The sequence below is a fragment of the Neolamprologus multifasciatus genome, chromosome 8 (genome assembly GCF_963576455.1).
Source record: "Neolamprologus multifasciatus chromosome 8, fNeoMul1.2, whole genome shotgun sequence".
Taxonomy (NCBI): Eukaryota; Metazoa; Chordata; class Actinopteri; order Cichliformes; family Cichlidae; genus Neolamprologus; species Neolamprologus multifasciatus.
The window spans coordinates 10,610,955-10,638,100 of NC_140446.1; the positions used below are offsets into that span (position 1 = coordinate 10,610,955).

General features: G+C 39.2%; 1 protein-coding gene across 2 annotated transcripts in view; it reads left to right on the forward strand.

Annotated features, from left to right (window-relative positions):
* The window catches only part of adam12a (ADAM metallopeptidase domain 12a), a 79,134-nt gene that overhangs the window by 32,172 nt on the left and 19,816 nt on the right, over nucleotides 1-27,146 (forward strand). For both annotated transcript variants that reach the window (XM_085169969.1, XM_085169970.1), the window contains exons 4-10: nucleotides 9,604-9,682; nucleotides 14,623-14,699; nucleotides 16,754-16,940; nucleotides 23,449-23,514; nucleotides 24,105-24,176; nucleotides 24,579-24,748; nucleotides 25,745-25,829. In XM_085169969.1, coding sequence (XP_085026095.1) covers nucleotides 9,604-9,682; nucleotides 14,623-14,699; nucleotides 16,754-16,940; nucleotides 23,449-23,514; nucleotides 24,105-24,176; nucleotides 24,579-24,748; nucleotides 25,745-25,829 — 736 coding nt within the window. The remainder of the gene's footprint in view (nucleotides 1-9,603; nucleotides 9,683-14,622; nucleotides 14,700-16,753; nucleotides 16,941-23,448; nucleotides 23,515-24,104; nucleotides 24,177-24,578; nucleotides 24,749-25,744; nucleotides 25,830-27,146) is intronic.

Here is a 27,146-nt window from a genome sequence, read left to right on the forward strand (position 1 = left end):
AGAAATAAGAGAGGCTTGCCTCGTTGGAACTCATGACTGAGCGGGTGATTTTAATATTCCGGGTGGCTGTTGTCATAGATACCATTTGTTCCATTTGGCGCGTGCATGAAGGCTTTTGGGTGACAGAGACCGTGGCATAAGCAAAACAAATGAGAGCCAGATGTGTCTTGACGTTACATGTCAACAAGTGACAAATGATGAAGAGACAAAAGAGAGAACAGATGCATAAAAACAACAGACTACATCTGAATGTCTGTGAAATCTGTGAAAGTCGAACCTTTCTCCTAGTTATCCTGCTTGAGACTGTTTGTAGTTGAATTTTACAGCACACCTATGTGAAGACGCAGGACTGTGCAACTGGGAGGAAATTAAACGTATATTTTTTATGCATTTCAGACAGGAATATTGAGGTATATGCCACTTAACACTCAATCTTGGAACCCATCAGCTATGGTCTGATGACTTAGCCTCTGGGGGGCAATGGCCAAGCGCCTTCATTATTGCCATCGGATTTCTAGAAAATGTATAACTGATATCCAGGCCAAGACTATCTGTACTGTGCTACAGTCATTGTATTTACTTATTTAAAAAATAAACTGATAGCCAGACAATAGAGATGGCTTTGGAATTGCATTTGGACTATTTAACCGTATAAGGCCAAAGCCTGCCTTAATGTGAGTGGTCAGTACTGCTCAAAATACAAACAGAAGCCAAGAAGTTTCTGGCACCCAGAAATCTTTCCCCTCCGCTGCTTAGCCTGCAAATTTTAATACAGATATCTTTTTAATACATATTACTTCCCATTGAACCACGGCTTAGTGAAAACAGTAAATACACAGAGCTGCTGCATCAGTGTTTTCTGAATCTGAACAGCATGCAAATGTAGCATTGTACAGCCAATAGAAAACACGTCTTCCTACCTACAAGTAGAGCCTGACTCATAACTATTAACTATTAAATGAAACTTTGTGCATGTGTGAAACACTCTTCAGCCATGTTATGAGTGTTGATGTTGCATAGTTTGTCCATGCTGACAAATGTTGGGAAAATCTGTTTATGTTTCGTGTGTCTGAAAGGGAAAAAAATAAAGCTTGGCTTATATATGAGATGGTTAAAATACCAAATATTGATATTGGTTTGTAAAATTTAGTACTGGTCAGTTGTAATGGTTTACACACATGCTTAGCAAGCAAAAGGTCACATGTTCAATTCCAGTTTGGCACAAATCTCCTTTAGGGTTGTTCTAAATCAAACATGCAGAGCTAATCTCTGTAGTTTTCCTGTAACAATAGAGCAGCTAAAAGTAACTTTTACAGTTAAAGTAAACTTGATTTCATTGGACCATTGTTTTAAATACAGGTCAGTGAACCTTTTGGTTTGTGTCTCATTCTGTTCTAAAACAGAAAATGTTCAAAGAATTTTCTGCAATTATTTTCCTTGTTAGTTTTAGTCTGGATCATTATCTTCACACTTTATCAAAGATACGTGTTGCATTTCTGCCCTAATTCTAATTATCTCATCTATTGTTGGGGTGGTATTCATCATTCCCTTTCTTTAATTGGGATCCTGTGGAATAATCCATCACGCAGACATTGCTCAGAAATGACACTTTATTGATTTCACGGGGCGTGCCTGGACTTAACCACATCAATCTCCAGGTGACAGTCACTGCAATAATTGCACGCCACTGCTGCTAATGGCTCTGCTGTTTGACCATCTTGCTGACCAATTAACCACCCCTGGATGCTACACAGGTGTAAAGAATAATAATGAGGCTCTTATGATGTGGTAAAGCTGGGATGAAGGCCAAAGAGACCTGCTTGGTGTAGAAATGAATAAGATAAGCATTCTTATTGTACCTGGAGGGCAACTGGCCTTCTTGACACAATCATTTTTTGGTTCTTACCCTGTCCTGTTTGCTGCTGGAGCATTGGTCTTGAGGCCAGGAGCAGCACTGTGCAACATCTTAGCTTGCTACTGAACACGGCAGGCTATATAAACACAGCTAATACCAGCCGTGTTGATTTCTTTTTTCTGTTTTTCCGCTTCCTCCCCCTTTCTTAAGCCGTAATCATTGGCTGGCATGCTCAAGTGGTTCTCTTCATGACATGCTTCATGAAGGTTGTATTGAGTACAGGGCAAGTAGGGGGAATTCATGCTTCTCTGCTCTACTTGGCACCAGACTGCAACACCGCCTGATGTCAGACACATCACAGCCAGAAAGACTGGCCCTCTTCCCTTGTTCATGGAAAAAGAAAATCTAACACTGAGACAAGGGTTTTTTTTGGTGGTGTTGAGGGAGTTGCACTGTAGTTTTTCATGCACACAATCCCACTTTCCCTTGACTTTTTCCAAGTGAAACTGGGTTCTTGCCATTTGCCACATAAAAGCAGTGGGACATTATAACTCCCACAATCCCTCACAAGTCTTTCAGTTGAAATGTAATGTACTAATTGGAGGTCCCAGATTAAGTTTTACGAGAAATGTTTCTCTTTGATGGCAATTTCATTTGCTCTAAATGTTTATCTTTACATCTGTTCTAAATAACTTTCCGTTAGAGACTTTGGTTTCCAAGAGCTTCAGAACAACTTGCCCTTCTGAGGCCTAAAACCTCACTTCTCATCTATCATAGTAAATTCCAGGATTTGATTTCTCCAGAAGTCTCTTATTAGGTTGTCTGAGTTTAATGAGTTTAATGAGACATATCGGAGACTGTGACTGGGAAATTCAGCTTGTTTTGCCAACGTTGTAGTGTTCTCAAGTCAGTTGAGAGTATTGAATTCATGTAACACAAAAAGGGAAGTTATTCTACTCTACTCTGGCTGCTTTAACTAAATGGAGAAGAGAAAGAGCGTTTGTCATCCCTGACTGAAAAAGAGACCGTTTTGTATTTTGCCAAAGGGAACGCTATGATCCGCACAACTTGAGCAAACTTTTCCCATATTTCTTAATCCATCTAAAAAAACGGTTTTCCAGGAAAACCTTCCTTTCTCACAAGAACAATTCTCACTCTCAACTTTTGTTGTTTCTCCAAGATTTTATCAAAAGTCTCCAAACAGTTTGAAGTCTTCTCTCCGCAGTATTTTGCTGTATTTGTTTTTTAACAGCCTGTGCGTGACTTGAGCTCAGCTCTCGATTTGCCTGTATGCTTTGACATTTAGTTGTTGCCATAATCACATCACAAGTTTTCAGTACAAGTCTACAGTTCTGTGTCATAATCAATAAAAAAAAAATGGTGCTTCATTAGCATATAAAAGCTCCGAAATGTTTTCTCCAGCATGACTTCTAAGCAGAATGTTTGACATTTAGGACCTTTCTTTTGAGGTCAGCTTTCACCCACAAATGAGACTCCCTCTTCCTGTTGATTGATTAGGCTCTGGCACCGATTCATCAAGTCTGTTTCAATTAATGTACCTCACATACCTCCCCATTTTAGACACCTGGCATGCGAGCTGAAGAAACCCTGATGAAGAAGACCGCATGCAACAAAAATGCGGAATTTATTGGTACATCACTGTTGGTCAGCAAGCCTCGTGTTTTCTCAGTTACATTTCCAACCAGGAATGTGTTTGAAAGGTTAGTCCTCTATTTAAAAATTCCCTTTATATAAGAATTTGTGTATATCCTGACAGAAGAGGCTGACAACGCTGAACAGAGATACAACATCGAAAAAAATAATAATAATTTAATGCAGAAAGAACAGGAGTGACATTTAGTTGCTGGCATTCAGGATTAGTGTGAAGCGACTTCATTGTCTTTCTGTCTGCAGTGTCAAAACTACTGACAAGCAAATCAAACTCTATCCACACCTAATGCATTTTCTTTCAGAAAGTTATATGGATGCAGCATGACAAGGTAAAAACATGACAGCTGTAATTATGTGTACCTGTCGAACAGATGCAGAGAAGTTAACAAACACATCTCTGGTTTGAGTGTTTTGAAAACAAGTCGATGCCGCAGTAGCACAAAGTCTGTGATATTTTGCCTCGCACTGTGTCCCATTTTGAAGTCGCTGAGCCTTTGTGGTTGTCTGGTTCTCAGGCTGCCTGCATTTTCAGACTGATTCTGTAGCTTTAATAGCCAGAACATGAAAACTTGTTAACTCATAGCGCCTCTCCCTCATTGCTGACTCCCTGTCACTCAGGCAGAGCCCTGCTGGAAGCCCGTCCTCTGGGTAATGCATTTTAAATGGGAGGGCGTGACCCTCCTCTCTCTCCATTTGCCTATGCCTCATTAACTTTGCGCTGATTGATAAACAGTGAGCTGCTGCTGCTGCCACGCGGGGCGAGTGGCTCAGACACTTAATGCAGTTGGGTGGTGGTTCATTGCTTGGCATGAATTAGATGCACCCATAAGTATTGTCAGCTGGGTGACATGCAGCGGAAGGCTTTTTGCACTTTGAAGACTCATCGTTGTAAAACCCATTAAAGATCTTTCTTATGTGCTCTTCTACTTTTAGTACTTTATTATGTTCTAGTCTCTTTACTACAAAACCTTCTTATGTTCATACAGTGTTTATGCGTTTCTTGTATTTGTCCAGTTTTTGATTAAAAATCCCCACCTTACACTTTCTGTGTCAGTAATGAGGGACAAAAATTCACAGTCCTAGTTTTAGCACTTAGGCATATTACGCTGATATCTTCTGAAGTTACACCCATTTTAAAACAGAATTTTCCCACTTCACTTTGCTCCACTGCATCATGTATGCTTTATATTCCTGCTGCTAGCACCATTTTAATAAATTACTCCACTGATATTGCAGTAATATTTCATCCGTGTTCTTCATGACAACCAATACTAGATTTTTCCAACTTATTTTAGGGAGTAAGAAAATTCTGCTGTTGATATATCAGGTGACATTTTTCATGTTGAGCCAGTGTGCTACTAGTACAAGTCCAAAGTCCAAGTAGATGAAGAGGGTTTCATCAGGAACGACATGTGGAGTAAAATTGTAGCTAAATTAATATCGTAGCTAATCTCGATAAATGGACAGATGATAGATAGATGGACAGATATGAGATGTAGCTAATCTCATATTCTGATCATAAGAATATGAGATTTCTCTACCAGATCGGTTGGGCTCAGGTTAACAATGACTGCCTTCGGTGCTGTTGGCCAACAGGTCGCCAGTGGAAACTGTGCTACTATTGGTTGCAGACAAAGGAAGAGGATGCTATGACAACCTTAAAGAGAGCAGCCGAAAGTAGAATCTAATATGCAGAGAGATCTGGCAACATATCATCCCCATGCTGGCTCCTGGTCAAGTCACACATCCTTCTTCTCACTTAGAAATCCCTCAATTCCCTGGCCCGTCAGTACCTGTTCGATCTCCTTTAACCTGGCATACAAATCTAAGTTATTATAACTACTACTTTTTTTTATTAAGAAGAAAACATTTCCATATCTCCATATAGGTCTTCCAACTAAAAGTCAAAGCTTAAAAACATCACTAAGATCAGCAGTTTGATTAGGATTCTTGGAGTCAATTTGTAATTATCCAAGATGCTAAACTCAGACTGACTGAAATCTGCGTGTGCACTGTAGCTTGTATCTGCTTCCACTTAATATTATGATCTATAACATCTTCTTTCATTTCAATGTTGATCATTTGTAACAATTATCTTGCCATATTTCCTATAGCTTCTACTAGGCAGTCTTGCAGACATTAAAGGTTAGGTTACTAAGCAATTTAGATCATTTCATCTCATGCTCTGGGTGTTATTTTCATGATGAGCTTTGCATTAATAAACAGATTTGTTCTGTTGTCAAAAATAGCTACTACCAGTTTAAGAAACATAACAAAACAGAAATCTTTTCTGTTTTTCATGGTCTGGAAAAAGCAACTAGGTTTCCCCATGTTTCTCATTTGCTGCAACTTCTTCAAAAGCATTCTGCAGCAAGACTGCAAAAGCATATGAGGACATCATAGTTGTGGCATAGCTATATTGTCTTCCTGTCCATTTTAGAATTCAGTTTAAGATATTACTGATTGTTTTTCATGCTCATAATGGATAGGCCCCAGTTTATATCATCAGTCTTATTCATTTACATTCATCTCTTAGGTCTGTCAGACCCACATCTCTTACATGTCCCAAGGGCACCCTTCAGACAAAAAGGCGACAGAGCCTTTGCAGTCACTGCTCCATCTTTGTGGAATCAGTTTCTCTGCTTTTAAGCCTAGGCTCAAAATCCACCTTCATTCTCGGATTCTCTGGCATTTCAGCCTATTAATCTCACATTTACTGTTGCATCTACTCCCAACTGGTCGCGGCAGATGGTTGCCCCTCCCTGAGCCTGGTTCTGCCGGAGGTTTCTTCCTGTTTAAAGGGAGTTTTCCCTTCACACTGTTGCCAAAATGCTTGCTTACAGGGGGTCATATGATTGTTGGGTTTTTCTTTGTATGTATTATTATAGTGTCTACCTTACAATATAAAGTACCTTGAGGCGAGTGTTGTTGAGATTTGGCGCTGTATAAATAAAATGCAATTGAAAAAAAGAAAATAAATAAATAAATGAAAATATATATATATGTGTGTGTGTGTGTGTGTGTGTGTATAAAAAGCTGTGTTTAAATGTTTAAATGTTCTTTGTAAAAAGATTTCACCAGCTTGAACATTAAAGTCTTTCTTTATTTGCAAATATGGGCCAATAATAGCTGTCAGCTGATATTATAGTTTGGACACTAATGAAAAGCAGATCCTGTCCAGTAATTTATCTGTAACCAATCTCAGACCACACTGTATATTTCTTTTCTTTTCTTTTCTTTTCTTTTCTTTTCTTTTCTTTTCTTTTCTTTTCTTTTCTTTTCTTTTCTTTTCTTTTCTTTTCTTTTCTTTTCTTTTCTTTTCTTTTCTTTTCTTTTCTTTTTTTGTTGTTGATGTATTGTTGCATGAAACCAATGTGAGCTGAAACTTGCTTGTCTTTATTTGGAGATATTAATTGGATTCCCTCTTTGTTTAAATGGAATTGTGAGCAGCTTCTGTTTTAAAAATGATCCTCACTGTTGCGGTCAAGGATGCTCCGAACTCTGAGAGAGTCAAATGAGTATAAATCAAGGGCTACAGTACTTCAAAAGTGAATGACTATTCTCTTTGTTAAGCAGTCTGGTATGTTTAGGTCCTAACTTTTCTGTTACTTACACTCTGCAGTGAGTGAACCCTTAAAGGATTTCTCCTTTGATTCTCCTGTGTTAGGAAGGCACTAATTCCCTTGCGCTTATTCATCGAAAGCCACAAGACCGTAACATATGGATGACACATGGAGGTCTGCAACATGTTTTTTCATGCCAACACTCAAGCGGCGAGGCAAATGCATACGCGCATTCACCACATCATATTGTCTGTTGTGGGCAGATGTTGAACTCGTGCGTTCAACTGAGTGCATAGACCTAATTAAGACTGTAGAAACACATCATTTTATTTGGCTCTCTCTCCTCTTTGGCCTCGCTTTGATCTAGTGATTATTACCAGTTCATTGGCTCTGTAGAGGACTGGAGGGTGGGGAAGCATTGTGTCTCATGCTGACAGCTCCCAAACAAAATAACCCCCCTACTCGGGTTGTTACAGCTGAAACTCCCAGCTGGGTTGTCAGTGGTGAGGTCAGTAAGAGGATCCAGCTGCCTGCTGAGGTTTGTTCCTCTGCTGTGGATTAGCACCAGCCAACCATCTGCTAATGTCCTGGAGAGTAATACAGCACATGTGCTCACTGTATGTACAGTACATGCACACTCTCATGTTTGTTTGCACAAATACTGAGCACAAATACAGATATGTTCTCATCAACACAGGAGGGGGTGCACACAGTTTTTTTGGCTCATTGATTTCTTTCTGCATGTGATCCACAGCACCCCAGCTGAGTATCCTTTCCTCCACCAGAGAAAAGCCTAGTGCTCAGGAACCTCTCTAGGTGGGGTGAGAAAGGCAGCCAACATCATAATAAGGCTGTGATGGTATTTTCTTTGTCTTGCGGTAAGAGGAGAGCACGACCCAGAGGTTATCTGGTGTACTCATGCCATAATCTCACCCTGTTGGCTCATAAAGGCCACAGAAGGCTCTTTAGGATTGGGGGGTTTTGTTTCAAGAGAAGTTGGACTTAAGCTTTGATTCTACTAGTAGCTACTAGGAACAGCACAAAGCATCTAAAATCAAAATGCTGCATTTTAGTGTGTTTTTAAAAATGTATAGATTTGACAAAACATAGCCATTAATGTCTCCACAAAATCTGACATCTTAGGTGTGCAAAGAAACATGTTAATCACTATACCACAGAGCCATTAATGCTAAAAAAATAACCATAGACCTAAAGATGACCAATGTGAAAGTGCCTTAAATGTGCATCCTTTCTGTTATCCAGTAGGGGGCTCTGGCTTTTAAAAAGAAGTCAAACTGCGTAGAAGTCTACAAGAAATTCTCACTTAATCTATAATCTCAATAAATAGTTTATGGTCCCAATCACCAGATTTAAGTCTTATATGATAAAATATGATACGCATATTTGAAATTATAACAAGCGTATCATTATAACTAGTGATATGCTAATTGCTTATTGGCTGTCCTAATGGTGATTAGGAGCAAAATTCCCAAGTTAGGCTTAAAAATATGACTTCACCAACTCATGTGTGATGTCTATGTGATTCTGCCAGGAGCTATAACTTGACTGAAAAACATAAATGAAATGTAAACTGAGTTTGCTACCAGCCATGTAGCCTTATTGTTGACAGAGATACTGTAAGTAGGTGCTTTGTCAAAATTAGAGGAAAGAAGGTGGCAGGTTCCTCATTTCCACACTATTGCAATTTCTTCTCTGTTTCCAGTGAACAATCAAATTCCATCCTGTATTTTCTACCCGTCTTTGTGTCAAATACACAATCCTTATAAAATATTAAGTGGGTTGGTAACAGCTTTTCTTTTATGATAAAAATCCTCCAAAAGGCAAAATGTCTTGATAATAGCAAAACATGCAGGACTCACTTACACTGAAGCATTAAACTAGCATGACTGTTGGGTCATAGGTTATTTTTGGTTTTTATTTATAGGTTAAAAATAAATGAACAGCGATGGTAGACTGAGTTTTACAAGTATCTCGATACACCTCTTCATTTTATTGAATCTGTATTTTTATTCTCAGTGCTGACTTATACTATTTATTATTTTTTTATTAAGTGTGGTTATACCTATATGGTTCCTTCATTTAAAGCACAGTGTTATCTATTCCCAGTCATTAAAAAAAGAAAAAAAAAATCAACTCATGACTTGCTGTTGTCTGCAATGTGTAAACTAATTATTGTTCCATTTGTTTCACATGGAATGAGTTATTGATTGATATTGAATGCGTCTTCATGGTGTTGGGAAAGTGAATTAATAGAAAACGTCACTTCGGCCTCTTTTGAATGTGTTTTTTTCCCCTTCATGCCTTCTGCTCGAATCAATTTATGCTATCCTAAAGCAGTTTAAAGTTTTAAATCAGACTGTTTATCTTCCATGCCGGTCTGGCTGTGGTTGAATGGCTTAAGACATTGTGATTGATTTTTTTATTTTTTATTTTTTGGATGAAGCCCCCAAGGGTCAGTGCTGAATGTTTGTTGTCTTTGTTTATCCTTTCTAGGGGGCTCTTTGCAAGTAACTATACAGAAACCCATTACCTGGAAGATGGCAGCGCTGTCACAGGCGTTCACAACTTCACGGTATGTTTCTTTTTATTTTCTGGGTTTGTGTGTGACAAAACAAAGTGATTGAATTTCGAACATTGTTACATTTTCTTCTATGTTACCTGCCCAGCAGCTCATATGAATGTTGACCTTTTGTGAAACTCTTCCTCTGGATAGACTCTGCTTCGCTGTGCTAATAGTAGGGGTCCGTGAGAAAGTAAAGGAAACTCTGATATAGCAGTTAGAACTGCTTTTAAAACCACCTGGAATTGTGCAGTCGTGCGCACATAGAGGACAATCCAGGTGAGTGGGGCCATTTTCAGCCGACAGATTCATATTTGATGAAATGAGAAGGCAGATAGAGGTCAGAAAATGCACTCTGTTTTAGGCAACAGCTCAGATTTTTCTTTTTTTAATGGATTGGATCAAAACAAATCCTAAAGAATTGTTTGTTATGAAGGACTCTAAGAAAGATTGAATTGGTGACCATGAAATATTAAGCACTTATCAAGCATTCATGAGGTTCCCACTTTGAAAATTAAGATAGAATTCTATTTAAAATATATCTCTAAAGTATAACAAATCACTTGTAAATGTTAACCATGAAGAAATCAATTTAGACATAAAGGGATTACATATAGAAAAGCAAAGCTTCTGGTTGGTTGCATGATGTCCCGTATGAGGAACACACTGTCTGCCAGTTCAAATTTAAACTTTACTTCAGCTGTGACTAAAATCTTTTGACCGTTAGATACACAGTGTGTCTAGTGATCACCAGACAGAACGTTTTTCTTTGTCAATGCAGCTTTACTTCCTCTCACTTGGCTGCGTTGACTATGTGTGGTTTGATTGTATTATTTGAACGTGCATGTGATGTGAAAAACAGCACAACAAATAACATTCAGGACTACATGCGAAACAGCAGAGCAAAGCATGAATTTGTCTGCGCTGACACAGACAAATGTTTTCTTGCATGAGCATATGGCCGGACAATCTGTCAAACAGCTTTGCTACAACTGAGGTAAACACTCACCAGCCACTTTATCACATACACCTTGCTAGTACCGCCTTGGGCCTCCTTTTGTCTGCTTAATTCTTAATCTGCAGAGTCAATAAGATGCTGGAAACATTCCTCAGAGATTTTGGTCCATATTGACATGATAGGATCACAGAGTTGCTGCAGATTTGTTGGCCGTGATACAAGTCTGCTGTTCCACCACATCCCAAAGGTGCTCAATTGAATTATGATCTATGTTCATGGAGGTCACTTGAATGCAAGCAACTCATTTTCATATTCAAGGAATGATTTTCGAGATGGAGCTTTGTGACATGGTGTGTTATCAGAAGTTAGGTACACTGTAGTCATGGTCAGCAACAATGGTTATGGTCAACAAAGGATCCCAAAGCGTTCCAAGAAAATATCCCCCACACTATTACACACCATCATCGGCCCGAATTGTTGATATCAGGAAGGTTGGGTCCATGCTTTCATGTTGTTTACACCAAATTCTGAATGTTGCGGCAGAAATTGAGGCTTGTCAGACAAGACAATCTTTTTCCAGTCTCCTTTTGTCCGGTGTTTTGTAAAATTGTAGCCTCAGTTTCTTGTTCTTAGCAGACATGCATGGTACCCAGTACTGCTGTAGCTCATCTGCTTCACAGTTCAACATGTTATGCTGCAGATTGTCTTGACCATGTCTAGATACCTAAGTGCAATGAGCTCCTCCATTGTGGCTGGATGATTAGACATTTGCATTAATGAGCAGTTGAACAAGTGCGCCTAATAAAGTGGCCAGTCAGTATTAAAAACAGAAAATAAATGTTTCTTCATACCCGACACATAAGGCATGATTGGGAACATATTCTTGGCACAAATGAAACCTCATAGAATTGAAGTACCTTCTTTGTTCTTGGCTTCAGTGCTGTAATAAATATTGTTCATATTCATTAAGCTCAAATAGGTTTTCTCCAGCAACATTTGTTCTGCTTTTAAATGCTGCCGGTCTCTCAAATTTTCTATGGATCCATAAATACTCTAAAATATTACAAATGGATGTAAAGAAAATATTCATCTTTTGAAAAGGTTTTTTTTTTGTTTGAGGTTCAGAAAAAGAAAGGCTATTATAGCACAGAGTAACGAATGAGTTTGATGCTGCTGAACCACGAGGAGCAGTTTCAATCCCTATGAAATAAAACTGCCACCAGCTTGCTTGATTTCAGGGATTTCATTATCAGCAGTTTGGAAAGCAATTTAATGTTGCATTTTCATTTCGATAACAATAAGCGGTCTATGAGGTCTGTGTGTAAAAGGCCTAGCAGACTTATAGCTGAAATGCACAAAAAGATGAGATTATTATATTCGGTAACGTCCAACCCACACAGCGAAATGATTTTCCACTCGAGACCAGAGTTGGGTCATCCCTGGCAGGGCTTGGCCAGCTCATCAGAATTGCTGCCATTCCAGAGCACAAAGACAATGAAGGAGTTGTAGTGGAGTGTGAGATACAGAGTCCGCAGCTGTGGGTGGATAAATAGCTTCCCATTTTCCATAGCTATCCATTAATTATAAAAGCTGCATAATGTTTCTGTGGACAGAAAGAGTAACAATGATCATAACAATAAAAAATGACACAAAGAAAATAAAGAATAAATGTCTATGTTACAAGTTTTGTGTGACTACAGCCGATATACAAATAAAAATTTGGGAGAATGGATGAAGCCAGACGCAGGAATGTGGCATTTTGCCTCATGTTTGCATTTCTTTTGTGGAGACTTTTGTGGAGTCTGCAGTAGTTGATTAAAAGTGCGGACACTTCTGACCTCCGTCCCTTCTCTCATTCCTTGCTCATGACCACAGCCAGTTCTTCATGGGAGGATCTTTTTACTGGAAACAACCAGATCATTCGAGACTGATCTGTAGTTAATTTATTTGTCCTGCCGGCAGGGAGGAGACTGATATAGTGATCTGGGCAAGGGATCTTGTGGGTTCAGTTCTGTGTCAAAGGCAAGGTACTGCTGGGAGTGACTTGAGTATGAGTCAGCTCTCCCACCATCATTCCCATTATCTGTTTTACACAGTCTCCCTTTCTCACTAAATCTAAGTCCACGTACAATCCAATAAATACATAGCATGTAACAAAAGCCATCTACTGGGAATATGAATGATTTCCATGGTTATTAAAGCAGTAACAGAATAATAAGATTGTGGTTATAATAAACAATGTAATGTTCACACCCAGGATTTCCACCCACAATAATCTGGATTCTGGTTATTAATCCTCTGTATTTCAAATATGAATGCATAAGCACTTTCCTGTCTTCCTGCAGAAACCTTAGGAACAAAAAGTCTATTCATATCCTTTATATCAATGCATCATAGTCATGATCTCATCAAAGAAACATGAGGTGCGAGCATTAACTGAGTGTACTAAATCCAGCCCTACTCCTCTCTGCTAAACTATAATTTCATATTTCATGTAATGTGCTTTCCTGTCCCTGCACCTTTTTGCCCGACTATAATGGATTGCTCTCTTTTCTGTCCAGTCCACCATCAGAAAGTGTCCGCATAAAAGTTTTCAAGGTTTTGGTCCACTTCTCTTGTGAAATACGCCGCACAAAAGTACTAAACCACCTACGCTTTACGCCTACAGGAGCTGCTCTGCCATGGAAACCAATGCCATGAAGCTCCCAGTGGACAGTTTTTGTCTTGTGAAATATCTAGAAACAAAAGAAATCTCCTGAGCCGACTTGCTGCACCAGTGGCATCCTAGTAGAGTGCCATACTTGTGAAGAATGACCCGTTCTTTCGCAAGTGTTTCCAAAAGCATGCTAGCTAGGTGCTTGATTTTACACACCTGTGGCCGTGGGGACTGAAAACACCTGAATTCAAAGATTGAGAGTTATCCACATAGTGTTTCACATCTTTATTGTCTTTTTAATACTTTGGAGGCAGCAGAACAACTCGTCAACTGGCATATAACATGTCAGAAAAGAAATTACCTCCACCCAATAGACATTGAACAAGATTAATATTCATGAGATGCTTCCTTGCAACTCAGTGTTTATAAGCCCAGTGAACAACAATGCTTAAACCTAATAATTCATGGTGATTTTGTCACTGCTTCTAACCCCTCTTAAAAAGTTAGTTGCATATGAAATATTCATGAATGTAGTTAAAGGGATTGAGTGCATTTTACACATGTCAACCAAAATTAAGGTGATGGTAAGACTGAAAGATGCTATTTGGTAAGCCCTTTTCCTCTAGCTATTCGGAGAAGTGTGATATTAATTGGATTATCATAACAGAATTACTGCTAAAAGTGCTGTGATTCAGTATTAAGCAAGGATTGCCTTTAATGCCAGAAACCCACTGAGACACTTGGCATGCAAATTCAGCTGCCTATAGAGAGTAGCCACCTCGAAGAAGGCCAGACATCCAAATTTACTGCCTGAACTCTATATTTAGAGTCAGTCAAAGTGGGGTGGAAAACTCACATTTCCTTGTTTTCCAGAACAGGGTGGCAGAAGGACCTCACCTGAGCGAGGCTGTCTAGCTGTAGCAGAAGGCCTGTTTTCACTCTAAACCAGACACTTCCTCCACACCCTCTAGGCCTTGTTCAATAAACACAGGCTTAATTCACTTTCTTTACTCCCTGCTGCAGCTTGACAGGTGGTCCGTGAAAGTGGGTACCTGGGAATACGGCAAAAAGCAAAGCTTGTGCTGGGAAATGTGGAACTCAGATTTCAACCATCATTAGCCTGTGGTGATGAGCAGGAATGGCTTTTGCTAAGCTGGCAAAATACTATTCCCTTATAGTTAATTTACTTGTATTTCACAGTTACAGTGTAACACCTGGGGCTGATTGGGGTGAACTCTGCTTAAAACCCGACTCCTGTTTTGTTTCACATGCTGCTGCTCTATTCCTTCGTTGTTGAGTTTAAAATCCTATTGTTTTGTTTGTTTTGTTCTCCCTCAGGCAAACTGCTACTACCATGGTAAGGTGGAGGGTCATGACAATTCGGATGTGAGCCTCAGCACTTGCGCTGGGATTAAGTAAGTGTGCCAGGCGCTAGTTTGTTTCCCATTTTTTGACATGACACCACTGGTGTAAAAGCTTAGTGATACATTCAACAAGCTAACCCTGATCTCTCTGCTTTGGCACCTAGAAAAGTTTATACTGTAGTGCCAGGTGTCGCTAGAACGGTGTAGATTTAAAGTCACTTAAAATATGCATAAAACGCAATATGCAAATATGCAAATATGCATAATATAATGTTTGATTGCTTTGATTTGTTTTTGTTTTTTTGTTTTTTGTTCTCCACATTGCCAAAAATCCCTCAGTAGCAGTTTTCTATTACATCTGAGTAATAAAGTGGTAATAGTAGGGTAACAAACAGCGTAGTTTAGCGTAATAGCTTGGTAACAATTTGATAAGCTGCTAGAAATAAGAAGGTAATGTCTGTGAGTTTGAATCTTCCCATAGTTATAAAATTGTAATAACCTCATAATAATAAGGTAATATCGGTTGATGTTTTAGCATACAGTATTTGGATAGCATTACTATATTATAATGTTTAAATTAATCCCGCCTTAGCTTCCAAGCATTCTGCTTTGCTTAAAAGCAAATATGTAAATATTATGTTTAATGCTCTGGATTATATTATTAAATGGAAACATCAGCATATTTTATATCTGGATGACAGTAGATAACATGGTAGGAAAGAAAGAAATATTTAAAATGTCCAATACACAAAAATAAGACGTCATCCATGTTCTCCCACTCATCCAATTCAGTGTTGTGGGGGGTGGGGCCGCATTTGTCACTTATTGACCTCTAACCCTCCAAAGATCCAGCTTCTCCTGCAACAAGTAGCACCAACCCGACAACTTGTATACTGACAAATTTGAAGTTTTGAAGGAAGAACAATGGTAAAGCAAGCATGATGTAATTGACAGTTCTTTGAGTATTGTCTTATTTAAAAAGATGCACTATTACATTTTGTGTATAGAGTAAAATAATTAATTCATCTTTTTCCTATTATGCCCAAAATGACATATCGGAACATGTTATTAATGTCTGTCATTAGAAATAAACCACTACTAAATTCAGTTGGGGTGGATAGCTATATTCTGAGCACACCACACCTCTAACCCCCTCAACTAAACTGTTGAAGCTGGAGTGGTACATTTTGGGCGAAAACTCTTAATAACATTGGCCAAGTTTTAAACAAGCTCCCAGTTTAGCTACACACATCAGCTTCCAGGTAAAATTTGGGCTGTGCACAAGTTTTTGTCTGTGCAAAGAGGACAGTTACAACCAATAGTTATGATGCATTAATGGCTTTACTCCAAGTTTTAATGGTTTAGATGATGGCTAATTTTTTGGTTTGTTTAAAACCTCTCCGGCTGCTTAATTTGTGTTAGTAAATACTGAATTTTCTGCAAACCATGCAAACCAAGGTAAAACCCCATGTATGTAGTACTGTTGCAAATCTTTAAACCTGACATTCATTAAGGTTTTTAACGTCTTAAGCCCCAACGCCCCCTGATACGGGGGCAAAAGGCAGGAGATCAGTTAGGCTTGGGGCTTAAGAGGTTAAAGCAAGTGGAGGATTTCAGTGTTGTCGAAGTGCACTGCAAATGTCAGTGAGGAGTAATGATTGCAGCAATATCACTGGACACAATCAGGAATGTTTTCATGAAGCAGCCAGATGTCGACACCCTCTGCAGAGGGATATGCCTGATTGTGAAGCTCATTCTGCTGACCTCAGTCTTGATATTTATTCATTTATTTCAGTTATTCTGAAACCTGTCTGCATAATAATAACAGATCACCAGAACAGTTTTGACAGGAAGCTACACAATTCTTGACCTGCTCACGGAGACAAATAGCTCCCCATTTGTGTTTGCAGCAGTCAGGCTTGGAGTTGGTTCAGTACAAGTTTGTGTGATTGTGAACATTGTGCAAGGTTTACAGAATCTTACAGTTTATGCACAATGGGTACACTCATCGCTAATGACATGTCATCTTGGTCATCGCGTTTGATTATTTTTTTTATTGCATTGTCGATATTTGCACCTCTGATAGCCTCTTCCTCGTTCTGCAGGGGTTTTATATCTCTTGGCGAAAGATCCTATGTACTGGAACCATGTGCTGATCGCTCTGATGGGACTCACTGGATTTACACAGCTGAACACCTCAATTTTGCTCCTGGCACCTGTGGCCATGATTTCAACACGACCTATTCATCTGCGCACACAGACGGCAGCCCATTCAAGGCTTTTAGCACAAGGGTAAGGATTATTTTTTCTACAGCTAGTAAACTCTCAGTATGTAGTATGTGATTTTATTTTCATTCAACAAAGGTACACCCCATACAGACTGGGGTCATGGTTTGAACTTTAGATCCCGGGCCTTTCAACCTGTCTTTTTTTTTCTTTCCAAATAAGTCCGATCGTAAAATCAGGCAGAGCAGAGAAAAAGTTTTAGCTTTCAGCCTTCTTTGCACTTCAAACATTTAACTTCAGTGAAAACTAAAGACGTATCTTTAATAGGACTAACTATTTATACCTGGTCCACTATAATTGATAAATTATCTAGTAATGTACAAAAGTCTTGAGCCACTATCAATTTGTTTATGTTTTTTGGGGAAAATGGGATTTATAGGAACACATGTAAATACAGTATATAAGGCAAAACCAGAGTTTGTACAGTTCTAGTGAGCTTTCTAGTCAGTATTTAGTATGACCACCATTCTTCTTCATCATAGCCTGAACTCCCTTAGGTAAGCTTTCTTGCAATGTTTAGTCTAAGCTCTCCAGAGTTCTTGAAGGATAGTCGAACCTCATTTTTGGATGTCGGCTTCCTTTTGTTCCGCTTTCTGTCAAGATGATCCCACCCTGCTTCAAATATTATGCAGTTCAGGCTCTGGGGAGGCCAGTCAATAACCAGTATTTTTCCATTGTGTGTGCTATCTATCTATCTAGGTATGCTTTTACTGCATTGGAAGTGTGTTTGGGATCATTGTCATGCTGCAAATCAGGTGCTTTCCAGATGGTATTATATGGTGGATCAAAATCTGATGGTACTTTTTTGCATTCATAATTCCACCAATTTTCCACCAATCTCCAGCACCACTGGCTGAAATGCAGTCACAAACTATGACAGAGCCTCCGCCATGTTTTAAACTTGTTTCTAGACACTCATTGTTGTACCTTTTCCTAACCCGCTCTACAATATTGAAGACAATTTGAACCAAAATATTTCTAACTTCCCGATAAAGATTCATCACTCCATAGTACCACAGATTTTAATGTGTAATTTGGCTACCTCAGACTTTTCTCTCAGTTTTCCTTCCATTAGAATGGCTTCTTTACAGCAACTGTTCATGCTGAGATCCTTTCAGATGAAGCTTTGGTGAACAGTATGTGGATTCATTAAACGACCAGATGCATTTCTTAGGTCTTGTATCAGGTCTTTTTTTGGATTTCTTCTCCCTTCCTAATGACATGACTTTTGGATGCGGTTCATCTGCTGTAGGAAACTGCTTCATTTGCCATCCACTGGTTCAGTTTCCCGAAATTCTTTTGAGGACACAATGAACATCATGCCAAGATATAAGTTTTTAGGTAATAGCTTTTGGGGAACCACCTTATTGGTCCAAAAGTAAATCAAAGATAATTGTGTTATCTTTGGCATTTTTTTGTAGATTCAACCAAATAAATGGAAAGAAACTTAAAACGGCCTCTTTGCTAAGTTGTCTGCTATGTGTAAACACAACACTGGTTCATCCGTTGAGTCCGTTCAAGCCTTTTTAGGCTTGAATGATTCATAGGTCAGTGTTAAGTACGTTTTTCTGAACATGGTCAGGTTCAGCAAAATGTTTAGATGAGATAAAAGACCTTTGATAAGGCCTGAAGAACGGTTGCTAAAGACTACTTTAAACAATTCAAGAAGTCTGGCTCCTTGGAAGCAAAATATAAAGAAATAAGGGGTGATTTTTTTTCACAGCACTCTATGATATATTAACCCCGTTAAAAAAAATGTCTCTCAAGTTCTTTTGTGCAGCCTCTTTATGGGACTGATGGTTATGACAGTATGCTAAAATTAGTAGTTAGCTATTAAATATGTCTTCACAGAGCAGCTACCACAGGCAAAACTCTCTCTGTTTCATAGACTTAAGAGAACATTACAGTCCCCAGTAAGAAATTAACACTTTCTTTTGTTTTTTTGTTTTTTCTTTATGCATTAAGGATGATATTATATTCACGCGAGGCTCTGAAAAAGATGTAAAGATGACCAGCTGCATCAACTAGCTAGAGAGAAATATTTCAGTTTGATTTTCTGGACTTCAGAGAATATAAAATGCAGAATTGAACAATGACAGGATATATATTTTTGAAGCCGATACTTGTTCTGACAGATGCTCTGGAATGTGTTAGGAGAGCAGTTTTTTTAAAAAAAAAAGCCTGTGAAAAAAGTACATTTGCTGTTTAGCAATAGCATTTGCTCTTAATGTGAGATGAAACTGCTGGGTTGTGCTTACGGCCTCCAGGAGGACCATCCAGAATTAAAGAGATTGCTTTTAAGAAACCCCATCCCACTCTGCCCCCTGCTACAACACTGAGCATAGAGATAAATCACAAGGGGCACAGCCCTGGGGAGTTTCTAACCTCAGAAAGCATAATCTTTACAGATGATGAGCACTGATAAGTGAAAAACATAAACTCCAGTCATCTTTATCTTTGGGCTGAGGTAAAGCAGGAGTGGACAAACATGGCTGATTAAGCAGATTAGTACAGGGAAGGACTCGGATATAGGTGGTGCATAAGATGAAACAGATGTTCCAGTTGGAGGCTAAGCAAACATACTAAAATCATAATGCAGAAAAAATGTGAGGGACTTTCCAGGGCTTTAGTTAAAACTGATTTTTATTTTTGCAACCATTTCATTGAGATCAGTGTGGGACGCAGACCAAACATATGGGTATACTGGCTAAAACATCCTGTGTTTTCACATTGTTATATTTATTTATTTCTCCAGTATTAGGGATTTTCTGATGTTTTATGTAGGGCTTGATAGCTGCAAATGATTATAGCGCTGGCTTTAGTGGCAAGCATTGTCTTAAAACTTAAGAGAGCTACAAAGATTTAGCACAAGTGAACAAACCCTGACAACAACGCAATTTAGAAGTTCAGATGGCTTATACCCGTGTGAAAAATGAACCTTTATTTGTTTTATTGGATCAAAATGTTCTCATTTAAAGCACTATGTCCCTAACACTCATTATATGCTAAGAGATGTCAGAATTAGAATGCAAATCATCTCCACTAAGATGCAGTTTATTCATCAGGATGTCTAATGTCGCGACCACATTGTCAAGTTAAAAATGTGAAAACAGAGGAGACAATGTTTTAGACATCAATGTCTAACTAATGGCGAAAGAGCTTAGCAAGCAGTCTTGTTAATATAGCAAAGAGTATGGTAATAAACAGAGTTTAGTGTAGCAAAGAGAGAAGAAGTACATCAAAAAGCACGAAGCCTTATTTGCTGTACTTAGCAGAAGGCATGCAGGTTCATCTCAGCATGTTACACGGGGGCACAGAGGTGTGCACTGTAGCTTTGATAAACTGCAAAGTAGTCTGCTTGAGGGTCTAAAGATTAAAAGGTGTGTTGACAAGAGTGCCCCTGGATGATGAACATCAGATGAGGCTGAAAAGGGTAGAGAGATATGATGGCTTGCTGAGAGGAACAGCACGTCTGCAACATGAATTCTAACAAGGACCCATGTTGAAAACGTGACTATCCGTAATGACCATGATTTGAGTGTCTTGTCTTTCATGCTTGAAACAGATCATAGCACATGGACGAGTCATGTCTGAAGTGTGCTTTAATTCATATTAAAGAACTATGAGCTTATACATGCTAGCCTAAACTAATTACAGACATCACATCACCTCCTTTGGTAGGTTGAGGGTGTATAACACATCAGCATCTGCTGCCCTGTAGATGCATCCTTCTTTCACTCCCTTTCCTAGGTTGATTATCTAGGTTGAGTTTTTTATGCACACCAGTGGAAGTTTCATCAATGAAGGGTGTGTCATGCAGATTTTCCAGATAGATGTTAGATAAGATACATGTTATAAATAGGATAACAGGTTTGTGTTCCACTTTAAATTAGCAGTGTTTTCCTGTTCCCATAGCAGTTTCAGTTTTATTTTGATAAAGATGCTAGAAAGTATCTATTGTACATTTAGACCTATGACTCTAACTGACTGGATTCTCCTCCAGAACAACATTGCTCTTCACTGAGTTGAAAGAACAGTATTTGTGTGTATTTTTCCTCCCCAGTGGCCTCCTAGAGACTTAATCACCATAGGGTGTATTTAGAGCACACTTGCCCATCCTGGCTTATCTATGGAGGAGGCAGATAAGAGCAGAGAGGATCCAAGCTGCCAGGCCAGCAAGGATAAAGAGGCTCAGGTTGAAAGAGGGCCATGGTGTGAAGTCAGAACCTTTAGCTCGCAGGATCTGCAAGTGTGTGAGTGGAAAGAACAAGATTGTGTGCATGTGTGTACCTATATGCAGGTGAAACAGACTGTAGCGCCGCGTGTTGCATCAAGTAGTTGATGCCAAAGCATGTGATCAGTATGTACTTTGTGACCACAGGCTGTGAATTCTTTTAGAATTGGATTTATAGAAGTTGCATCATCCTCACAATGATGATTTTATGAGTTTCATTTCATAAATACCATTAGATCAAAATTTTAATGAACCAGTTTATGCCCAAACACTAACGACATCCCATTCAATGTTTTTCAATTTACTGCTAATCAGCAGTAATGGTAATGGTAAATAACTTAAATAGGACTGGACACTCCTGTTTAGTATTAAAATGTCAGCCTAACAATTTTAGCAATAACAATTTTACCTTTAAGAATCCTCAGCCAGGACATGCTTATTCAAGCATTAAAAACTGCACCTAATTTAAGGGATGACTCCAATGTTGTGTCTAGACATAACAGAGATCATTTCTTAAGGCATTTTGTTACTAGCAGCCTGTCACAAAACACACAATTTGTATTATTTTTCTTTAGCTCAATCTATGAAAAATGCCAAAGGAATACAGGTTCACAGACATAAAGTAGCATTTTGTATTAATGAGGTGATTCCCAAGGAGCTATTAGCCAAAAACTTGGCATATCTGGGCATGGTGTGCAGTCTGTCCTTAAAAACATTAAGAAAATTGGGCAGAGTGGAGTGGAAGACCTAAACAACAATCGACAGCAGTATTTACTGCTCTCAGAAATCCACAAAGACCTGTCAGAAAACGTTGATCCAGCATCTGTTGAATAAACTAAATATTGATTTTTAAGCTTTTTTTCCTTATATTTTGTATTTCCATATACATTTATAAACGTTTCAATAAGTCGCTGTACTTTTTTTTCTCATTTTCCTACCAAAACACAAAGAAATCAGGGGTGGCCCAAGACTTGATGCTGTGTCATAAGTATACTCGCTGCTGTAACTGATATTATTTCAAAAATTTTCATTTTAGTTTCACACCGTTTTCCTGTCTATTCAAAACAGGTTGAACACTCACAATCTCTGACCACACAAAAAAGAGCTGAATATTCATTATACTGTATATAAACGATGGGTGTAGCTTCCATGCCCAGTGCCTTAACCCTTTGGGGTCGACGGACGCGCCGGCGCGTGGAAAACGGGACTGATACACCTCCTGTTGCCTGTGGTATTCTCCTCTGTCTTATAATGGACAGAAACTCTTCTGTAAATAGTTTTAAATGGTTATATAAAAACCTCCTGAGGCCTTGGCTGTATCTTTAGGTAAATAGTACCAGATAACTTTGTTGTTTGCAAAACTTGTGCATAAGTTTTAGAAATGTGCAATTTCTATTTGCATTTCAAGTTATGAAAATGATTCATTAGACATGTTTGTGGTTTTTACAGTAAAAATATACCTTTTTTCTACTCAGATTTTAAATTTTTTGTCTGAATTTAGATCAATTGTGCTAATATAGTATGTCAAAATGAAAAAAAGAACTCAAATTTAAGATATTTGAGGTTGTGCTGAAAATAATGATACCAAACAAGGCAAGATAAACAGTTTTTAAAAGTGAAATATAAAGGTAAAATCAAAAGTAGTCAAAAACGGCCAATTATACCATGGACCCCAGAGGGTTAAACCTGCATTCTTTATAATAACCATCTGGGGGAGAAAAAACAAAAGCTGGTAAAATCCCCATAAATTTGTCTAAAATTTGTATTTTATATCTATTTAGCAAATCAAAATCTTTTTATGTTTTATAAAGAAAATCTATTCATTTTTTTATATTGTGTGCCAACAGACCATGCAGCACTGCACTAAACAAACAATAGCAATTCGTTTGGAGTGTTATCAGATTTGTGTGACCTTAGTGGCTCTTACTGGGTCAGATGTGAAGCGTAGCTGATTGTTTTTTGCTGATTTTCATTTCTGCTGCCTTTTGTGTAGAGTGCAGTTCAGGTGAAAAGCCATCTCGAGTGGCCACCTGCTGGATTTAGGCTGCCCTTTCCAGAAAGCTGCAGTAAAGTGCTCCTTACTAACATCCTTCTCTCTCTACCCTCTCCTCCCTACTCCTTTCTTCTCATCCCCTGGTTTATTGTTTTGTTATTTGCACCCTCCACCTCCTCTGTCATTTGCTTTTCTTGGATTCATATCTCCTTTTCCTCCATCTTTCATCCTTTTCTGCTTTCCATCCAACTGTTGCCTGTCCACTCCCTTTCATTTATCTCTTGCAGCATAAACGCCATGCCCAGACTACAACCAAGTATGTGGAGCTAATCATCGTGGCTGACAACCGAGAGGTAAGCAGAGGTCAAACGGTCTCATCATCCTCTTCATCTTCCTGCTGACTTCCAATGTGAAGAGGCTCAAAGCCCAGATCCCAAGCTAGCTTCCTTCCTCTTGAGACACAGATAAGAAGGCGCCAACACTGCCTTTGTGTCAGCTCTGATGCGTCCACTCGCTCCCCCAATTCGCTCCCCAGCTCCATCTACATCCCGCTGCATACATCACTGACCACTTGACTGACAAATGAGACCGTTCCTTATGTGGGCTCTTAGACCTTTTAAGAAAGCTAAAAGAAGAAACAGTTTCTCACTAGTTTGAGACACATGGGTCAAAGTCACATGCTTTAGAGCCTGAATAAATTCTGAATATAATACAAAGCAGTTGAGGTTATCTTTTCAGCATAACCTTTACCGAGGAGCCTTTTGATGATAACAGCTACAGCAGCAGTGGCAAGAATGGGGGCTAGAGCGCACCCTATGAAGACATTTCTACAACTGATACAGTATTACGCTATAATGCGATATGTCCAAAATACTATCTTTGAGGGTAATAAGCATTCAAGAGGGCAGCTCTTTGCTTCATTCTCTCTACTTGTATTGTTCAGTTTCAGAAGCAAGGCAAGGACATGGACAAAGTCAAGCAGCGGCTGGCTGAGATTGCTAATTACGTGGACAAGGTAACAATTGAATCCAAAGAGGGAATGCAGTGGTGGATTGTGATTTATTAGAGGTCACATTAAGCCTGGTGAGAATTGACCGACCTGCGGGCAGAGGTTGATTGGATTATGAATGGATGATCAATTTCATAACTTGGCTGGGAAATTTTGTGATGCAGCCAGTTTAATAGATTGTGCCGTGGGTGGCTGTTAAACACAACAGAAGCAAAAAGCTGATTTATTCATATGGAGAGCCATACGCTGATAAATATTTAAGGACTTATACAGAGCCACTTTTGGTTTTAAGTGACTTTTTCTATAGCATTTGTGGTTAATAGGTAATTTGCAGTAAAGACAGTGGCAAAAATGTTAAACACATCTATAATGGCATCCCTCTCCCTGCTGCCGACTCCAACCTGTTAGTTCTACAGGGCTCTGAATATCCGTGTGGCTCTCGTGGGGCTGGAGGTGTGGAGTGATGTGGACAAGTGTCCCATAACCCAGGACCCATTTACTACCTTGCACGAGTTCCTGGACTGGAGAAAGGTCAAGCTGTTGCCTCAAAAGCCACATGACAACGCCCAGCTAATCAGGTACTGTAGCATAGAGATGCAATGCCTGTGTTTAGGATAAATCCTTTGTATGAAAGGTTTGCTTTATTCCCAACTAAACAAAATATGATGCTTAGTAGTGCAGCTGATGGTTATTCTTTGGAGCTACCCAATTTGCTGGGTGGTGTAGAGTTTCTAAAATAAACACATGACTACAAAAAATTGAACTCCCACCTTTTAAAACATCTGCAAAACCCGTGGCGCACAACATATTTGATTTTTTAAATACACAACACAAAATTATAAAGTAAGAGGTCATTTTTAACCATTATTTATAGCCTACATTGTCCTCCAGTTACAGAACGACCCATCCTACGGTATGTGGGTAGATGCTAGCCACACAGACGCTGTCAAGGAGACATGATGGGTGTTTGGGTCTTTACACAGTTGTTACCCCTCTCATTTGGTAGATGAATGTTAACAAAACAACCACGGCTAAAAAAGAAAACATTCAGAGAACAATGGCTCTGTTACAGCTGCCAGTAAAACAAATGTTAACAGAAACATGAGGTGGAATTTTTTAACGAATATATCATTTTTAGTCAGTGGAAAGACATTAACAGTAGCAGTGTTACAGTAGTTGTTGGTCTGTCAGTAAAAGACTTAAAACTGTAAGCTGAGATGTGTGGGCATTTATCTAACGTGATGTATAATTTCACACAGCTGCTAACTTGGCCGTATGCTCCCGATTTTGAATAAAGCTTCAGCTTATTTGGCATTCGCGACCAATTAGAAGCAAATGAAATGCTTCCTGCCCTTGTATGAAAGCCTTAATATATGTTTTTGAAATGCAGCTGCCAGAGCACATTTGCACTGGTGGACCCGCAGCAGTCTTCAAAACATCATCTTCTGTTACAGGAAACGCCGCATATTGCTAGTGGTCAGAAATCCTCAACGGCGCCTTTAATGACAGAAGTGTGAACACATGCATGGCTGCATATTTGAGCAATATAGTAACCACTGTGTTCTCATTTTCAGTGGGGTGTATTTCCAGGGAACCACTATTGGTATGGCACCCATCATGAGTATGTGCACAGCGGAGCAGTCAGGAGGAATCGTCATGGTAGGCTAATAAGTGTTTTTAAGAAGGGTATGAGGAGGGTATACATGGGAAACGCCACTGAATCGTATTTAATACATTTCAAGGGATCACAAGCTGAATGAAAATGCAAGTCATAAATAATGAATCATCACAGAACTTTAATGTGTTGCATTAGCACAAGTCATCCTATTATTTCAGTCTTAAAGGCCTGGCTGGCTGGTTAGGTTTGGTCGCCAGATGGTTCTTCACTCTTGTCCTGCAGATGGTAAAGTAGGGAGTGGATCATTAGGATAGATCTGTGTACTGTATGCACACATACTTAAGGCTGTAGAAATGGGGATTAACCCCCAGCCACAGATGACCGTGTTTGACCGGGTTGTGTCTCTTCATTTACCAGCTACCTTTGAACTCATTAGTTAGGCTTTCCCTGTGGGTCTCATTGCTCTCTCTCCAGGCAGTTAAATCTTAGACATGTCAGACATGAGGAATCTCCATTCACCAGCCCTAAATGTCATATTCATTTCATTGGTGTGGTGAGACAAAGCACAGACGGTTGCGTGACGTGCCCTCCTGAGCTCCTCAGCCTCATCTGTTGGTAAATGAGTCTGAATGGGTTTGGTCCAGGAAACAGAATCCAACTTATTTGCATGAATCTGGGCTGCACATTTGGATTGCACTCAAAATAGCTGACTGTTTCTTTCAAAAGCCCCCAGCAGAGCAGTTCAGCAGCCTAAGCTTGATTTGCACGGTGCTACAAAATAACGCGCTGTGACGAGAGACTCCAAAAGTGAGGTGGTCTGACACGTACAGCTTTGCATCCATGATAGCCATCTACTGTATATTATTTATATGCCCTCTTTGTGTGTTAATGCTTTGAACACCTTGCAGAAAATCCCCAGCAAACGTCAGGTTTCACTCTGTGTGCCACTGTAGGTTCATCTTTACTGTGCATCTGCTAACACTGTCTATTTTTAATTTCTGTCCTGCCAAAATTGAGTGTCTGATTTTCACCGAGGCCTTTCGGTTTTTCTTTGTCTTCCAACCTATTTGCCGAGAGGATGTCTTTATTTGTGAAGATGAAGCAGCACATCTGCCTCTGTCAGAGTTTGACGAGCGAGCTGAAGGTGACAGCCCGCAGTCTGCTTTCATAGCTCATTTCTGTGCCTCAGTGTCGAGCAGACGAAATGCTCTGATAAGCACAGATTCAACAGAATTGTTTGTTTAATCTTGGCAATATGCAATTACACTCACTTGTTTTGAGTAATGTTTCTCCAGTAGCTCCTGTGGGGAACAACAATTTGGCTTGCGTTAATTTTTTTGTTATTTGGTATTTTCCTC